The 18,341-nt window shown below is 55.3% G+C and overlaps 1 protein-coding gene across 1 annotated transcript in view; it reads left to right on the top strand.

Annotated features, from left to right (window-relative positions):
• CLPTM1 (CLPTM1 regulator of GABA type A receptor forward trafficking) overlaps positions 1 to 17,524 on the top strand; it is a 30,361-nt gene extending 12,837 nt beyond the window's left edge. Inside the window, exons 4-14 of the mRNA XM_070401762.1 lie at positions 893 to 1,051; positions 3,894 to 4,011; positions 11,155 to 11,240; positions 11,899 to 12,019; positions 12,256 to 12,500; positions 13,213 to 13,306; positions 15,274 to 15,464; positions 15,718 to 15,813; positions 16,118 to 16,253; positions 16,715 to 16,882; positions 17,101 to 17,524. Of these exons, the coding sequence (XP_070257863.1) occupies positions 893 to 1,051; positions 3,894 to 4,011; positions 11,155 to 11,240; positions 11,899 to 12,019; positions 12,256 to 12,500; positions 13,213 to 13,306; positions 15,274 to 15,464; positions 15,718 to 15,813; positions 16,118 to 16,253; positions 16,715 to 16,882; positions 17,101 to 17,396 (1,710 nt within the window). The 3' untranslated portion in view covers positions 17,397 to 17,524. The remainder of the gene's footprint in view (positions 1 to 892; positions 1,052 to 3,893; positions 4,012 to 11,154; positions 11,241 to 11,898; positions 12,020 to 12,255; positions 12,501 to 13,212; positions 13,307 to 15,273; positions 15,465 to 15,717; positions 15,814 to 16,117; positions 16,254 to 16,714; positions 16,883 to 17,100) is intronic.
• Positions 17,525 to 18,341: the final 817 nt, after the last annotated feature.

The raw sequence follows: 18,341 nt of genomic DNA, 5'->3' as shown, positions 1-18,341 counted from the left end.
GGAGTCACTCAGTTGTTTAAAAACTATCTTGGCAGAGTCCTTAATGTATTTTGTTTCAAAAGTATGTTCAAGCTTTAAAAGTTGCAAAGGGAGCCCTAGCCGGTTTGGCTCAGTGGATAGAGTGTCAGCCTGCAGATTGAAGGGTCCTGGGTTCGATTCTGGTCAAGGGCATGTACCTCAGTTGTAGGCTCAATCCCTGGCTCCTGTCGGGGCCCATGTGGGAGGCAACCAATTGATGTGTCTCTCTCACATCGATGTTTTCAGTTTCCCAGAATTTTAGTCAGCGGGGTGACCACTGCTCAGCTGTTCTTGGTCAGTGGGCCTTCAGGGCTCTGGACAGAGATGGCCACAGGACTTGAGAAAGGAGGGAGCTCTTGGAGGCATGGCTTCCCGTATTCTCGGTAGAGGCTGCTGTTCCTGCAGATCTTGACCGTGCTTTATCCATAAGCCTGCAGAGCTCTGACCAGGAACGCCACAAGAGGCCGAGAAGGGAGAAGATAACAATCATTCGGCTACCTCCTACACTGGGGATCGAGCCTGCAACCTGGGCATGTGCCCTGACTGGGAATGGAACCGTGATCTCCTGGTTCATAGGTCAACGCTCAGCCACTGAGCTATGCCAGCAGGGCGAGGCTGGCTATTCTTTAATTGTTTTTTTGCTCATAGACATCACAGACTCAGACCAGGACAGATATGGTGGGGTGTGAGAAAAGAGAAAATTTATTCTACTAGCTGCTACTCTTCTCTCCACTAACTCCCCTTCTCCTTCACCCAACAAAGTTATTGATATTAGTAGGCTGACCACTGCCACAGTTCTTCATCTGCTCTTTATCTGTCAACCTCAGAGGCTCTTAATGAGGAACCCTAAGTTCCCCACTTCTCCTCCCAACAGAACCTGCACGTGTACATCTCAGAGCACGAGCACTTTACAGACTTCAACGCCACGTCAGCACTCTTCTGGGAGCAGCACGACCTTGTGTATGGCGACTGGACTAGCGGCGAGAACTCAGATGGCTGCTATGAGCACTTTGCTGAGCTTGACATTCCACAGGTGGGGACGGCTCCTGATCTCTGGCCCCAGGCTGCTCACCTTGCATGGAAGGACCTTTCCTTGAACCAACTGCGATCTGGAGCTTAGGCTCCAAGCCCGGCTGTACCCTCAGTTCATATGCTTTGTGGCCTCAGGCAGGTCCCTGAAGTCTCTGGGCCATGGCCTCCCAACATCTCCATGTGGATGGAGTTGGAATTGGCCTAGGACCGTGGTCGGCAAACTGCGGCTCGCGAGCCAGATGCGGCTCTTTGGCCCCTTGAGTGTGGCTCTTCCTAAGCCTTAGGAGTACCCTAATTAAGTTAATAACAATGAACCTACCTATATAGTTTAAGTTTAAAAAATTTGGCTCTCAAAAGAAATACCAATCGTTATACTGTTGATATTTGGCTCTATTGACTAACGAGTTTGCCGACCACTGGCCTAGGATCATATATTTCTGGGGTTTTAACCAGTGAAAGATTAGTAATTGTCCTTGGGGGTGTCCAGTCATCACTAGTTTGTCAGGCAGCCCAATCCTCCTATATAATAAAAGGGTAATATGCAAATTGACAAAACGGTGGAACGACCTGTCACTATGACGCGCACTGACCACCAGAGGGCAGACGTTCAACGTAGGAGCTGCCCCCTGGTTGTCAGTGTGCTCCCACAGGGGGAGCATTGCTCAGCCACAAGCCAGGCTGATGGCTGGCGAGCGCAGTGGCCTGCCTCCCTCTGTGGCAGCACTAAGGATGTTCGACTGTGGCTTAGGCCCACTCTCTGTGGGGACATCCCCCAAGGGCTCCCGGACTGCGGACTGCGAGCGGGTGCAGGCCGGGCTGAGGGACCCCTCCACCCCCAGTGGATTAATTCATGCACTGGGCCTCTACTTTGAAAATAACAGTTAACAGTGATTAAGCACTTACTCTGTGCAGGGCACCAAAGCTAGGCCAACTGGTGTAATCCCAGTAACCCTATAAAGTGGGAACTGTTCTCTTCAGCGATGAGGACATTGAGGTGCAGAGAGCTTAAGTGACTTACTTAAGGTCACACAGCTAGTGAGAGATATGAACTCAGGCTATCTGACTCTGGACTCGGGCAGCCCCATGTTCAAATCCTGCCTCCTCTAAGAAGCCCTTCCTGACTCTCAGGCTCTGGCACCTGCCCTCTCTGGGCTCTCCCACCCAAGCCCTGCCCACACTGGGGGTTGTCACTTCCTAGACATGGGTCTCTGCCTCCTCATCATGGAACTGTGAGCCCTAAGAGGGTAAGGCTGGGACTGTCTTGCCAACCACTGTGCCCCAGCTCTCTTCAGCATGGGGCTGGGTGTAGAATGTTGAACAATCAATGAATTTGCTGCATTAAGGACGTTGACATCTCCTTGGGCTGCACACTCATTCATTTCTCTTTAGCAGGTCTCCTTGGCCTCCTGAGGGGGAAGGGGGCGTGTCTGCTCTGTCTCTGTCTTGGTCTGTGGGGGTGGGGACACAGGGTGTGGACACAGTCTTTCTGAGGCCGATAGGCTAACCTGTGCTGAGGGATGGCTTCCACCAGACTCTTGCCCAGGATCCAAGCCCCTCCCTCCCTGAGGTCCCCGCTAGCCTGAGGGGCAGTAAAAGCCACCCCCAAGGACTTGGATCTCACCCTCCTTCCCAGGTTTGAGGTGGGAGGGTATCTCAGTTGCTCCTGATTTTAATTTATGGCGCTGACTGAGTGATGACACGGAGAGGCCAGTGCCATTGAAAGAAGAATTAATTACGTTTCCCGAGGGGGGGCCCACCATGTAACACTGGGCCACATGGGGAAGCACCGAGTTTGTGCAGGAGCAGAAGGAGCGAGAGGGGAAGCCAAGGCCAGAGTCTTCACTGGGGTTTCCTCAGGAAAGACTAGGCAGGGTAGGGAAGCAGCTAGAAGGGCTGGGCGGGGCTGTGGATTTGGGATTGGCTGGTTTACATATAAAAAGCCTGTTCCTGGGCAGGGGAGTTTATTATCTGTAGGCATTAGCTAGTCCTATAGGGGCAGTCTCTACCCAGCTAGCTATGTCCTCCAAGATGTTAAAACAGGATAAAAAACAAAGAAACATGATGAACTCGGAGGTGGACTTCAAAGGCAGGGAAGCGAGGAGGATGCAGTGTGGCCAAGTGACTCCAGCTCTGCACGAAGATCATAGAGTTCTCAGATGCGCCCTAGCAGGTGGCCACCCCTCTTCAGTGATCTCCTCTGTAAGTGGTGGGAGTGAGCATAATGCTCCCGCCTGGAGAGCTGGAAGGAGAAAGGTTCAGGCAGAGAGGTGGGACGCAGATGGTGAGAGGCAGAGCCGCACAGGAGCCCACAGACGGTTCGGATCCATTCACTGCACATTATGTAAGCTCTCTGTGTGAGCCCTAGTTGGCTCTTCTGGAAAATGGGTATAATAACACGGCCACTGCAATAGGTCTTTGTGTGTTGCAGGAATGGGAACCTGTGGATTAGGCAGTTACCATTTGGAGTACCCAGAGCAGGGTCTGGTGCTCCCCCCCCCCCCCCCCCCCCCCCATCCCAGGTTTTACTGTTGAATGAATTAAGGTCATTTATTGAGCTCCTACTTCGTGCCTGAGTGACATGCTAGGTGCTCTGGGATAATCCCGACTGCACTCCTGTGCCCTCAGCTCTCAGGACCTGCACCCTGCGGTGGGCACAGAGGCTCAGCGTGGGGAAGTGCTAGAGGCGGGGTTCGAATCGGAGTCTCTCTGGCTCCAGTGTTTTGCTCTTAACCACTTAGCTACACTGCTTGCCTGGCCGGAGAACTGGGGAGTGGGGAAGCTGCTGGGGGCATCTGTCGTGAGGGGCTTCAGCATTTCCTTCTCTCTGTTGGCCCGCCTTGCAGAGCGTTCAGCAGAATGGCTCCATCTACATCCACGTCTACTTCACCAAGAGTGGCTTCCACCCAGACCCCCGGCAGAAGGCCCTGTATCGCCGTCTCGCCACGGTCCACATGTCTCGGAGTAAGTCAGTCTCCGCAGCTCAGATCCACAGTCCAGGCAGCTGGCAGCCTGGGTGCCCCAAGCCAGTTCAGGACCTCAAATTCCAGGTCCACAAGGACTGGCAGGAACCCTGCGCCCAGGGAGTCTGGGATTGGAGGCCCATTCTTTGTGCCTCTGTAGACACCCCTCAGGCAGACAAGAGAGCAGTGGGCTTAGAAAGAGCAGGTGGGTCTCGCTTTTGTGCTCAGTGGTTGAGCGTTGACCTATGAACCAGGAAGTCATGGTTCGATTCCCAGTCAGGGCACATGCCCGGGTTGCGGGCTTGATCCCCAGAAGGGGGCGTGCAGGAAGCAACTGATTGAACTTATCTCTCCTCATTGATGTTTTTCTCTCTCTCCCTCTCCCTGTCTCTCTGAAATCAATAAAAACGTACACATAAAAATGTGTCATAAAAAAATAAAAGAAAGGAAGAACAGGTGGACAAGGGGACCTTTGAAGGGGAGGTGATGGGCCAGCTCCCGTGTAGCGCCTGGCTTGGTAGAAGTAGCTGCTTGAGAATAGTCTGTGTATGGACAGTGGGTTGATTTAATGAGCACAGGGAGACGGAGGCCCCTTGAAATTTGTTTCATTCAGTGTGACCTCTAATCGCATCTGTGTCAACCCAGTCCGCGTGAATCGGCACTGCACACATGTGTCACCCCTGAGATGTCTCGTGGGACAGTGGCTGTGTCCCAGGTGACCTGTTCAGATGGTCCTGTGTGGCTTTGCTGTGAGCCCTCTATTCTCAGGCACACGCCTCTGAGCAGTGCCCTTTATTTTCGAAGGCAAGATGCTGAGGGCCCTGGAACTGGATAAGGTCCCCTATTCTCATTCTCACTGGGTGCCCACCAGGTGAATCCCCATCGGATGGGACTGCGAGTCACCACTGAGAAGCCCTGGGTCAGGGAATGGCCGTTGGTGGCTTATGACACAGCCTAATATTGAAATGTTTTCTCTGCCCAGGCATCTCCTTAAATTATTTTCTTTTCTCTTGTTAGAAGTACACTTGACGCTTGAATAACACAGGGATTAGGGGTGCCAGTCCTCTGCACAGTTGAAAATGTGTGTGTAAATTTTTTTCCCATTTTTTATTTTGTATAATTTTTTACTTCCCAAAACTTAATTGTCCCTTAGTATGTTTGGGGGATTGGTTCCAGTACCCCAGCAGGTACCAAAATCTGAGGATGCTCAAGTCCCTTATATAAGATGGCATAGGTCAGTGCATACAGTTAGCTCTTCACATCCATGGACTCCCAACCACAGGTCAAAAACAATACAGTCATTTCTTTTTAAAAATCTGCATAGAAGTTGACCTGCGTAGTTAACATCCATGTTGTTCAAGGGTCAACTGTATGTGGTTTAAATATACTTTGTATTGATTTCAGAGAAAAAGAGAGAGGGAGAGAGAGAGATAGAAACATCAGTGATGAGAGGGAATCACCGATCCGCTGCCTCCCGCACCCCCCCACACTGAGGATGGAGCCCCCAGGCAACCGCTTTCAAATTCATTTAGCTGTTTCTTCTGTTCCTTAATCCCCAAGGCTCTCAATAACAAGTTGGTACCTCAATTTCTTGGCTTTTCAGTTTGAGATATTATCTCCTGACCTCTTACTCTGGAAGAGGAAGTCCTAGCACATTAACATAATTTTGGCTAGATTAACATTTAGTATTCAAATGATTAATGTGTGATTCTTTTTTTAAATATATATTTTAGTGATTTCAGAGAGGAAGGGAGAGGGAGAGAGAGATGGAAACATCGATAATGAGAGAGAATCATTGATAGGCTGCCTCCTGCACGCCCCCTACTGGGGATAGAGCCTGCAACCCCAGGTATGTACCCTGACTGGCAATCGAACCACAGAGCCACGCCAGCCGGGCCAATTTGATTTTTTTGTGTGGTAAATATAGTTTTATTGATTTCAGAGAGGAAGGGAGAGGGAGAGAGAATCATGGATTAGCCGCCTCCTGCATGCCCCCTAGTGGGGATCGAGTCTGGGACCTGGGCATGTGCCCTTGACCAGAATCAAACCCGGGACCCTTCAGTCTGCAGGCTAACGCTCTATCCACTGAGCCAAACCGGCCAGGGCCCAATTTGTTTTTTAAAGGGGGCAATTCGAGAATGAGTTATTAACAGTGAATTTTAGCATTTCTTGTGGTTCCAGGGGTCTAATATACAAACTGTACTAATAAAAGGGTAATATGCTAATTAGACCGGACGTCTTCTGGACGACCATCTGGACGTCCTTCCTGACAAAGCTGGGCCTGGGCAAAGCCGCCTGCTGGCGGTCCTGGGTACCAGCACAGCGTCTGCGGCTGGCTGCGGCCCAGGAGATGGAGAAGCTGCCCGCTCCTCAGTCCCGGGCACCAGCACCTGTGGCTGGGAGACGAGAAGCCACTTGCCCTGTGGTCCCAGGCTGCAGTCAGCTGGAGACACCCCCCCCACCCCCGGTCTTGGGCGCCTGCGCCCCAGGTGAAGCCACCCGCCCACCATCCCCTGCGGCCGCAGCCAACCTGGGTCCCAGGTGCCTATGGCCGGCTGGAGGAGGGAATCCTGGGTCCCGGGAGCAGGGCTGAAGCAGAGGTGGTTAGAGGCGATCAGGCCAGCAGGGGAGCAGTTAGGGGCAATCAGGCTGGCAGGCAGAAGTGGTTAGTTGTGATCAGGCAGGCAGAAGTGTAGGGGTGATCAGGCAGGCAGGCGAACAGTTAGGAGCCAGTGGTCCTGGATTGTGAGAGGCATGTCCCCTGTGGGGGTCCGGGATTGGAAAAGGTGCAGGCCAAGCTGAGGAAACCCCCCCTCTAGTATATAAATATATATTGTGACATATTTATGCATTTCAGTTCTCTATTATGTTTTGAAACTTTATTTGCTATTTTTTATATCACTTATTATTATTATTATTATTTTCTTTTAGCAATTTCTTAGTGATTTCTTCCTCAGTACTTCAGCTGTCCTTTCGTTTTTTTATTTTTCTCTTTCATGGATGCCACGTTCTTTGGAAGCTTGTTTAGACCAAGTTAATGGCTTTTAGGCTTCCTCCACGTGAATAGGAGTTCACTTTTTGAATAATAAGAATTTTATGGCCCTGACCAGTTTGGCTCAGTGGCTAGAGCGTCGGCCTGTGGCCTGAAGAGTCCCAGGTTCGATTCCGGTCAAGGGCATGTACCTTGGTTGCGGGCACATCCCCAGTTGGGGATGTGCAGGAGGCAGCTGATCGATGTTTCTCTCTCATGGATGTTTCTAACTCTCTATCCCTCTCCCTTCCTCTCTGTAAAAAATCAATAAAATATATTAAAAAAAAAAAAGAATTATATGTCATGGGGGCATCAGGATTTTAGAGATGCTTAAGTGGGGCATGGCCAAGAAAAGGTTGGGAACCACTGCTGTGTGCTCAGCCCACAGGGCTGCATGCCTCACAGCTGTGAGCTAGGCCACTGATACTCTAAAAGCCAACGTGCCCGTATGGAAAAGGGAAACGTATGAAGAATCATCATCACATTTGAAAAGAAACAAAGAATGCTTTGGGGCAACCAATGATTAAATCACTTATGTTCCTGGAGTGCGGAGATTTAAATTGGGGAGCTTGTCCTTGAGCACATTTTGATTTTTCTTCAGAAGTTAAGTTTAGGATGAGGTCTTACACCGGAATTAGAAATAGAGGAAAGCCTTAGGGGGAAATAGAAGAATAATTGAAACGTGAGGAAAAATGTCAGGGGTAGACAGATTATTCCCTGCCTAAGTTGTAAGTGTAACTGGACTCACTGAGGTGTGGCCCTTCTCATGGACTTTGTCTCAGAGCCCATCCCCTCCCCCACCTCCACATCCAGAGATGTCATTGTCATCAAGGAAGTGTTAGGGGCATGCTGGCAGACCTGGAAGTGATTGGACAGTCATGATTGGACAGTCTTGATATATTTTTAGAATTTATATATTTAAAAAATAAGCCCAGTAAAACATGATTTAAAAAGCTTATCTACACTGGATTGAACAAAAAGTTGGTGCCCCAAGTGTACTGAGCGCTGTTAAGTGAGCGGGTCTGGAATGTGCTCTGTGGACGTTGAGCCCGCTGCTTTCCGCATAGTGGGACCTGTGAAGATGTGGGCGAAGGTGAGCTGAGGAGGTGTGGCCTGCAGGGGCTGTCCTGAAGGACGTGTCCCCAAAAGTGGGGCTCGTCAGGGGCCTGGGGTGGATGTGCCTGACGCCTCAGAGGTTGCCTTGAATGAGACCCAGTCGGGTGGCTGCTGGCTTGCATGTCATTACCCTCATTGGTGCCATATTTTTGTGGGTTTGCCTTTGGTAAATGAGATCCTTGTCGCTCTGTGGTGAGGTGGTGTCACAGTCACTGTGACGGGTGTCTGCAGCCGGTGGACCTGGAAGGCCCACCAGGATCACCCAGGCTTGCCCCACAGCTGGGACCCCTTGGAGCTGGCCACCCAATTCCAGGGCAAAGAATGAGAGTGTGGGAGCAGAACAGTTCCCCTCCTCCCACAGGGCCAGCACTCAGTCCTCCAGAGCATCTCTGTCCCCTAGAGATGTAGTGCCAGCCACTAAGTCATTTTAAGTTTTCTAGTGGCCACATAAAAAACACACACACGCCCTGACTGGTTTGGCTCAGTGGATAGAGTGTCAGCCTTCGGACTGAAGGGTCCTGGGTTTGATTCCGGTCAAGGGCATGTACCTTGGTTGCAGGCACATCTCCAGTGGGGGATGTGCAGGAGGCGGCTGATCGATGTTTCTCTCTCATCGATGTTTCTAACTCTCTATCCCTCTCCCTTCCTCTCTGTGAAAAATCAATAAAATATATTTAAAAAAACACACACACAAAACCCCCTAAAGCTATAAAATTAACATTAGTAGTAATTTTATTAAGGTCACCATACTGTCATTTCAACATGTAGTTAGTATAAAAAATCACCGAGATTGCCTTACATTCTTTTCTTCCTCTGCACTGAGTTTCGGAATCTGGTGTGTTTTGCACTCACATCACACCCGTCCGGCCACACTGCCGGTGCTCAGCAGCCTCATGTGGCCAGTGACCACCATGCTGGCTGCCGCACTTCTAGAAGCTTCAACTCTGAGGAAAGGTAGCTCTTTCCTCCCACAAAAGCCAGGTCCGTCTTGTATTATAATCCGTGTGGGTGCTGCCAAGTTGTAGAATGTTCTCCCCCGGAGCCAAAGCCTCTCTCCTGTGCCTCCTCCAGGCCTCTGGGACCCGGCTGGGCCCGGCTCCTCCCTTCCCGCGTCAGCCTCTCTCAGGAATGCAGCAGTAGCAGAGTGTGTCCCCCTGGAATTCATTCTTCAGGATGCACCCTTGGGTGTTTACTGCTCCCCCTGGACATGGGGCAAGGTCTCACCTGTGTTGATAGAAGTGCTGGGCTGGTATTTGTGCTGCAGTCAGAGCAGCAGGCCCTGGGCTGAAAGCCTAAGTCCCGTCCGGAAATGTTTTTGAACGTGAGCTTGTGTGTGGAATTCAGAAGCCTCCAGCCCTGGTTCTGAGTGGATGCGAGGGATCCGGGCCGGTGGTTTGGGTATCTGTGACGTGCAGAGACATTCTGGCTGGGCTCTGTAGCACAGAGCCACTTCACAATGGCCCTGCATTCTCCAGCGGAGGGACCGAGGCCCGGGAAGTGACAACACTTTCCAACGTCCCTTAGCTCGAGTGAGAGTAGGGCTCCCGCTCTTGACCAGCTCCCTCCCCGTTTCCCCATCTCTCCCTGCCCCTGGGGACAAGATGGGGAAGTCACAGGAGGGGCAGGCTGCATTTTGTCCAGGGATAGGGAGAGCTGAAAAGTACCCAAGCAGGGTGGAGCTGAGCAAGCACCAGCCCCTTCCTCCTGGCAAGTCCTGGCATGGTTCAAGGCAGGGAGGCAGAGAGCCTGTGGCCAGCCTGGCCTCTGCAAGCGGAAGTGAGGGCTGCTCTTGGCTGGGGTTTCATAGCCCCAAAGGATTTCTCACACCGGTGGTTCCGGGCCTTCTGAACTGCCCGCAGCTCGCCTGTTTACTTTCGTGTATTCCCCGGGTCGTCACTGGGCCCAGGACGTGCGGGGATATGTCAGTGTCCAAATGGGCCCACCGCCTCCTGGGGCTCACAGACAGGTTGCGGGGAGAGACAGCAAACAAACCGATGGGCAGTTGAATTGGAAGCAGGGAATGTTGTGATGGGAATACACAATGCAAGGAGCCGACTGGAGGCCTCCTTGAGTGGGGTGCGCAGGGAAGCCCTAGGCCAGTGATGGCGAACCTTCTGAGCTCGGCGTGTCAGCATTTTGAAAAACCCTAACTTAACTCTGGTGCTGTGTCACATATAGAAATTTTTTGATATTTGCAACCATAGTAAAACAAAGACTTATATTTTTGATATTTATTTTATATATTTAAATGCCATTTAACAAAGAAAAATCAACCAAAAAAATGAGTTCGCGTGTCACCTCTGACACGCGTGTCATAGGTTCGCCATCACTGCCCTAGGAAGAGGGACATTTAACCAGGGATTTGAGGGTGAGAAGAGCCACCAGGAAGCTCCCAGCCATGGTGGGTACAGGTCAGGTTGGCACATGTGAGGAGAGGGGAGTGAGGAGGACGAGGGTGGGAGGGGTAAGGGCTGAGAGGTCGGTGGGGCCTGCGAGCATGGAGCATGAAGGTGCGCTGCTGGGGCCGCAGGAGCAGCCTGGGGTTCGGAAGTAGCAGGAGGGCAGGGTCAGATACTTGGTTTAAAAGTAACGCTGGCTGCCCGGCAGAGAGAAGGACATAGGAGGCAAGGGCGGCCCCAGGAGGCCAGTGAGAAGGTGGCTATAGTCATCTAGGAGGGGACACCGGGGCTGGCTCTCCATGGGGCCTGGCGGGGGGGGGTTGTGGTTGGATTGGAGGACGGGCCGGATGGGACCCACGCAGCAGGTTCTGGAGCAGAAAGACTCCGTGATTCTGCCGCGAGTCGTTTGGTGGCTGTTAGTGTCACTGTAAAAATGGGGAAAGGGACTGAGGTTTGAGAGGGCAGCGTTATCGCCACTTGGCATGTGGGGTAGTGGGAGCCGGGAGACCAGTGAGCAGCTCTTGGTAGGCAGAGGGGTCTGGATCCCCCAGTGCCAGCAGGTCTCATATCCACCCCTTCTCCCCGTCCCTCTCCACAGTGATCAACAAATACAAGCGCCGGCGGTTTCAGAAAACCAAGAACCTGTTGACAGGAGAGACAGAAGCCGATCCAGAAATGATCAAGGTACATGAGCGGAGCTCTTGGGTCCTGGGGGCGTCAGGCTGTTCCCGGCCCAGCAGCCATGCGGGCTCTCAGCTGGCACCACCACCGAGCTGCTGTGGGGGCTTAGTCAAGTCTCCTCGCTTCTCTGACCCTCAGTTTCCCTCTGGAAAAGGGCCTAGGAAGCTGAGCTGCCTCTCAGGGAATGGGAGGATTCTGGGTGAAGGGGGGTCCCATTACTATTCCTGTTTTCAGTGGGAAGACTTGCCCACAGTGTCAGAGCCAGGAAATGCAGGGCGGGATTCACACCCAAGCAGTCAGACCCCGAGCCCAGCCGGACAGAGTAGCACCCCCATTCTTCCAGGTGGGCTGGGGGCGCCAGGGTGTTAACCTGTGCTGGGTGCCAAGAATCCTCCTCTCTACGGTGGTCCCGGCGGGCGTTCCGTAAGTGTGGAGCTGCACATGGGGCTCTCTTTGCAGCCTGGCATATGGGCCCATCCAGATCTGCAGGCTGGGTTTCCCGCCTGTCAGGTGGCTGGGGGTCCAGGATGTGGGGTCTGTAAGGCTGGTGTGTGGCTGGCCAATGGTCACTGTAGTGGCTGCTCTTCTGCTGTCACGATTGTCACGGGAGCCTTCAGGTGCAGGTGCCTCTGGGCCCCATGACCCCCCTGTCTCCCCTCAGAGGGCCGAGGACTATGGGCCTGTAGAAGTGATCTCCCACTGGCACCCCAACATCACCATCAACATTGTGGACGACCACACACCGTGGGTGAAGGGCAGCGTGCCTCCGCCCCTGGACCAGTGTGAGGCCCCCAGCCCCTCTGGCTCTCCTTGTCTCCATCTACCCAAGCTCTCCACCCTGCCCCGCCCCTGCCTGAAGACTCCCCTTTCTTCCCTGTCCCTGTCCTCCAGTGTCTGTCAGGGGGCCCATCTGAATATCCCACCTTTGTTCTGGAAGGCCTACAGGGTCTCCCCACCCTTGCGGGTGCCCGTGGCTCCAGCCCAGGCTGAGCAGTGCCCCTGCCCCACTTGCCTGCAGACGTGAAATTCGACGCCGTGAGCGGTGACTACTACCCCATCATCTACTTCAACGATTACTGGAACCTGCAGAAGGACTACTACCCCATCAACGAGAGCCTGGCCAGCCTGCCGCTCCGCGTCTCCTTCTGCCCACTCTCTCTCTGGCGCTGGCAGCTCTACGCCGCCCAGAGCACCAAGTCGCCCTGGAACTTCCTAGGTGATGAGCTATACGAGCAGTCAGATGAGGAGCAGGACTCGGTGAAGGTGAGGTGGGGGTGGGGGCTTCCCAGCACCCTCCTGGGCTGCAGGCAGGGAAGGGGAAGTGGGCCAGGCTGGCGGCCTGGGGACCTCCGGCCAGTGCTCCCTGACCAGTTTCACAACCTCCCAGGTGCCCTCCCTCCTTCAGCCCTCGCTGGCTCTGGGGATCCCATCCCTGAGGCTTCCGTGGTCCTCCTGTCTCAGCTTTTCTGTCTCTTTGCCAAGCCTTCTGAGTCCCTTCCGGACCGGCCCTTCCTGATCTTGTTCCATAGCCCGTTTCCCCCCAACTTCGGGCTCTGACTTGATGTCTCTGCTCTCTGTCACTGAGTCCTTGAATACTCCTGGTGTCCCCATCTTTCTCTGCTTATGTCTGTGCCATTGAGACTTGGCTGTGCTTGCCTGGGGTTGTCTTTCATGTTGGGTTTCCGCTCCTCACTCTGACTGTCCCTTCATCTATCTCTGTCACTCTGCCTCTCTCCCCATCACTGTCTCTCTGTCTCTCTCCTCTCTTCTGTTTCTTTCTCTCTCCATCACTTGCCTGCCTCTCCATGTCCATCTGTCCATCTCTGCCTATCATGCGCACTCCCTCTCTGGGTAGTCCTGGGGGTCAGGTCTGTGAGCAGGTTCTTCTGGGAGTCCAGGAGGAGAGAAGAGAGGTCGGCCCCCCAGCAAGGGCATGGCAGCGCTCACAGGCATCTCCCCCCACCCCCGCCTCTAGGTTGCCCTCCTAGAGACCAACCCCTACCTGCTGGCTCTCACCATCATCGTGTCCATCGTCCACAGTGTCTTTGAGTTCCTGGCCTTCAAGAACGGTAGGGGTGGGACCCTGGGGCCTGTGAGAGGCCATGGGGGGGCTGGGGATGGGAGGGTACCAGAGGAGGCTGGCCCCCTCTCTCTCCCTCCTCGCCCATAGGTCCTCTCCCTACCTGGGGGTCTCTCAGCCCCACTCTCCAAAGGCCTAGTGAACTGGCCAGGATGATGGCCCCAAAACTCCCAGTCCAGAAACTTCCATCTACTGGGTGTGGTGCCGCAGGAGGGGCTGGGCTGGGGAACTCCAAGGCCCAGAGCAGGGAAGCCCCAGAGCTGCTCCCATCAGCCTGCCCAGCAGGTTGCCTGCTGGGAAAGGCCCCTCAGGGTGGAGTGGATGGGGCCCACCCGAATGGGAAGGTGACAGCTCAGTCCCCAGAAGGTCCCTACGTTCCAAAGGCCAACAGTGGCAATGGCCAGGGTCTGAGGGGGCTGGCCATGGGGCAGGCACTGTGCTGAGTGCCCTCATTAGTTAGCTCATTGAGTCCTCAGCCACAGCCCCGTGAGGAAGCCTGTTGTTACATCCATGCTTACGATGAAGCAGAGGCTCAGGGAGGTTGGGTAACTGGCCTGCAGTCACACAGCTCCCAATGGGCAGAGCCAGGATTTGGACCCAGGCAGCCGGCTCCCGCACCCACTTTCATCCCCTAGGCCCTGCGGCCACTTCTTCCTTTCCTAGAGACCCACAGTCTGAAGGAAGCCCGCTCTGGAAGGGGCAATAGTAATAAATATTATTATTATTAAGACAATATTGCCAAGATTAAGAGTTACATTTTGAAAATGATAACATCAGAACTGAGCAGTAAGTGCCAACCACTGGTAGGGGGTCTCGGCCGTAGCCTGTGGAATATTCCTGTGCCTGGGCAGGTGCCAGCTTACCAACATTCCTGCTCACTGGGAGCTCGGTCGACTGGGGTCCCTCTTCCTGATGAGAAACGTAGGCTCAGAGTGGGTGGTCACTCGCCCAAGGTCACACGGCAGGAGTGGGCCCTGGGTGAGCCCAGCTTTACAGCCCATGTTTGTTGCCTCCCTGGTCTAGGACAGGACTTGGATCCCTTCACCCCCACCAGAACCCTGTCTCCAGACCCATTCTCCCTGGTCAGGATTGGGGGGTTTCTGTGAATTTCCCTTTAAATCTCAGGGTCTGATGGGGGATGGAGGAGCCTGCCGAGTGTGTTGGAGCTCCAGGATCAGAACCAGAGCAGGTGGATGGCCAGGGCTCAGTGCAAAGCCGGCCCTGTGTGACCACGGCTGGCGGCCTCTGTAAAGCAGGCATGTGGTGGTGGCCTCCTGTGGCTGCGGGTCTTAAGCACTCAACACAGGCGGGATCAACCAGTGCTGTTATCCCAGTGCAGTTCGGCTACGGGGAGCCCAGGGCTCAGAGAGGGCTGACCTGGGCCCTGCGGGCTGAGTCCAGGAGCAGCATCAGAAGGAGCTGATCGGAGACCTGAGCACGGGGCCCTTGTGTGTGCCCAGGTGGCTGTGGGCCACTTCCCTCGCGGTTTCAGGGCAGTGGGCTGGAGGAGATGCCTTTGAAGCACGTGTCCCAGGTCTTCCCAACCAGGGGAGGCGCCTGGCACCAGGGTGGACAGCCCAGGTCTGTGTCACAAAGACCCAGCTTCCGGCCAGATGCTGCCAGGCCAGGTTGTGAGGCCACAGGGAAGTGGCTTCTCTGACCAGCCCTTAGCACCTGGACGTGGTGAGCACTTGGGGCCTGGCAAGCAGTCACTGTCACCAGTCGAGGGACTGCGTTCTGGGGGCCGGTGTCAGACGTGAGGGCTGCAGAGGTCCTGCCTGTCCAGTGCTCAGGTGGCACCTGAGAAGCAGAGGCTCTTTATGGGAGGGGGTCCTGTGCACCCCTCCCCCTTGGTGACCCAGCACCTCCCCTGGGGTCCGAGGAGAGTGGGGCCTGAGGGAGCTGCAGGAAGGACTCGGCTCAACTTCCTGGCTTCCCCCTAACTCCCGTGCACAGATATCCAGTTCTGGAACAGCCGGCAGTCCCTGGAGGGCCTGTCCGTGCGCTCCGTCTTCTTCGGAGTTTTCCAGTCTTTCGTGGTCCTCCTCTACATCCTGGACAACGAGACCAACTTCGTGGTCCAGGTCAGCGTCTTCATCGGGGTCCTCATTGACCTCTGGAAGATCACCAAGGTCATGGATGTCCGGGTAAGGCTGGGCGGCCATGCTGTTTTGGGGGCTGCCAGGGGTTGGGAGGGGGACTGTTCGGTCAGCCAGACCCTGGAGCTGGCCCCGGGTGTTTCCCAGTGCCGGCTGCACTCCCAGGACCAAGGGGATTTTCGCACCAGGGGATTTTTCAGGTCACATGTGGGGCAGGGGAACTGGGAACAGTGGGGAAGGGCAGGGACTAGAGCCGGCAGGGGGAACGGCAGCTGACCACGGCCTCCCTCCCTGCCCGAAGCTGGACCGGGAGCACAAGGTGGCAGGACTCTTCCCCCGCCCAACCTTCAAAGACAAGTCCACGTACATCGAGTCCTCGACAAAAGTGTACGATGATGTGAGTATCCTCTAGGGTTTCCAAGCACCACACGCTCCTGGGGGCCCGGGGGATGAGCAGTTGTCGGGGTGGCGGAGGGAGACAAGGCATCTGCCCCCTAACTGACGGGTCTACACTTCATGGCCTGTGTCACACCCTCTAGCGTCACCACCTGCCATGTATACTTCCTGTCTGAATCCAAAGTTCCCAGAGCCACCTGGAAATTCCCCTAGGCTGGCCGGCCAGACCAGGTGTGGGTGGGTGAGGCAGGGGTGCCAGGTGGGGCCCGAGAAGTGGGGTTCCAACCCCACCCTGTGCCCCACAGATGGCATTTCGGTACCTGTCGTGGATCCTCTTCCCACTCCTGGGCTGCTACGCGGTCTACAGCCTTCTGTACCTGGAGCACAAGGGCTGGTACTCCTGGGTGCTCAGCATGCTCTACGGCTTCCTGCTGACCTTCGGTGAGCAGGCCTGTGGGGGAGGCACACTCATCCCCAGACAGGGACAACCCAGGGTGGGCAGGGGTGGCATACGGGGAGCCTCGAAGGGAAGCCTGGCCGGGTCTGGGGTCAGGGAGGCTTCCTGGAGGTCAGGTGCATTTAGGTCCTCATCCTCAGGGGAACCCACACAGTAAATGAGTGGACAGGCGACTCAGCACGTGATGGGTACTGGGGAGGGTCAAGGTGAGGGTGCACATTAGATGGTGGTCAGGGAGACCTCTCTCAGGAGATGAAAGATGCCAAAGGAGGGAGCCATCCAAGGGCCCTAAAGTAGCCTGTGCCTGGGGACTGGAAGCAGCAAGCAGGCCATTGTGGCCGGAGTAGAGTAAGTGACGGGAGGGAAGCCGGAAGTGAGGTCAGAGAGGTCCAGGATTAGGATCCCCTTCCTCTGCTCACGGGTGTACCCCTTACCACCACCATAGGCTTTATCACCATGACACCCCAGCTCTTCATCAACTACAAGCTCAAGTCTGTGGCCCACCTGCCCTGGCGCATGCTCACCTACAAGGCCCTCAACACCTTCATCGATGACCTGTTCGCCTTTGTGATCAAGATGCCTGTTATGTACCGGATCGGCTGCCTGCGGGACGGTGAGCCTGGTTGGGCGGGCAGGCTGGTGGGCTGGCGGGAGGCTCCCACTGCAGCTCGGGAGGCACAGGCAGGACTCGGGGCCTGGGCTAAGGGACATGCCCTGTTCCTGGCCTTGGGGCTCAATCTGAGGCCCAATCTTTGCAGGACCCCCCAACCCCCTGACAGTAGGCCAGTTGGGCCCCTTTCCCTCACACTGCCCCCCTCCCCCCACCTCTAGATGTGGTCTTCTTCATCTACCTCTACCAACGGTGGATCTACCGCGTCGACCCCACACGGGTGAATGAGTTTGGCATGAGTGGTGAGGCACCGACAGCAACTGCCCCCGTGGCCGAGGCCCCAACAGCCACAGGGGCCCTCTCACCCCCACCCACTCCTGACCCTGCCACAATCACCACCGCCGCCGGGGAGGAGGCCTCTACGCCCATGCCTGCCAAGCCCACCCAGGGGGCCAGCTCCACCACCGAGCCCCAGGAAGTCCCTCCAAAACCGGCAGAGGACAAGAAAAGGGATTAACTGTTCCTGGTCATCGTTGTCTGCTCCGGCTCCTGGTGACACCGCCCCTGCCAACCCAGGCCCCTCGCCTCCCCTCCCTATTGCCCTCTCCCTGGACAGATTGGGCCGGGGCGGCAGGAGACCCCTTTTGGGCCAGGGCCCAGTGCATGGTGTGGGGGCTGGGCAGGCCAGGGCACGTGGTTTGTGGAGGCGCCGTCTGTCTGTCTGTTCCTGTGTTTTAGCCATCTTGCCCCGCCAGCCCAGCACCATTGGGAATCATGGTGAAGCCGATGCGGCACTGCTGAGGGGGTGGGCCAGGCAGGGGAGAGGCCAGGGCCCCTCTGTGGGATGCCTGCGGCCATCCATCATCTTGTCCCTCATCCCCTGACCAGCCCCCTCCTCCCAGACCGCCACCCTTTAACACAGTCTGAATTTAATAAATTCATGTGGGTGTTTAACTTAAACTCAACAACCCCCCTTGTGCCTTCCTTCCTCTGTCACGGCAGAGAGCAGGTATGGGTGGCTCTCCCAGGTCTGGGAAGGAGACCCTGCAGGTTGAAAGACTCGGTAAAGTGGGGACAGTGGCCCTCTGGGCCAGGCCCCTTTCTCACCCTCCTCCTCTCAGCAGTCCTCTGATGGGGCTTCCATAACTCCCATTTCACAGATGGGGAAGCTGCTTGCTGTGACCTCGCTGCACCTATGTTCTTGCCCATGAGACGGCGTCTGGCTGGCTGAGGCTCAGCGCCTTGCCTGTGCCCACTTACTGTTTTCGGGCCTCATGCCACCAGGCAGGACAGGAGCCAGGCCTGCCTCATGAGCAAACACTCACCGCCTGATCCATTTCCATCAGCTTCCGCATTCAGCAGTCCTGGGCCCTGGACACGTGACCTCCCTTCTCTGGGCTTACAAGCTTGCCTCCCCAGGTTGCAGCAGGGGTATGGGGTGAACCCTCACTCAGGTGGTGCC

Source organism: Myotis yumanensis, unplaced genomic scaffold (genome assembly GCF_028538775.1).
Source record: "Myotis yumanensis isolate MYYU_CA2020_CCGP unplaced genomic scaffold, mMyoYum1.0.hap1 SCAF_23, whole genome shotgun sequence".
Classification (NCBI taxonomy): domain Eukaryota; kingdom Metazoa; phylum Chordata; class Mammalia; order Chiroptera; family Vespertilionidae; genus Myotis; species Myotis yumanensis.
The sequence above is the reverse complement of the archived record's forward strand: the minus strand, read 5'-3'. Positions and strand labels throughout refer to the sequence as shown.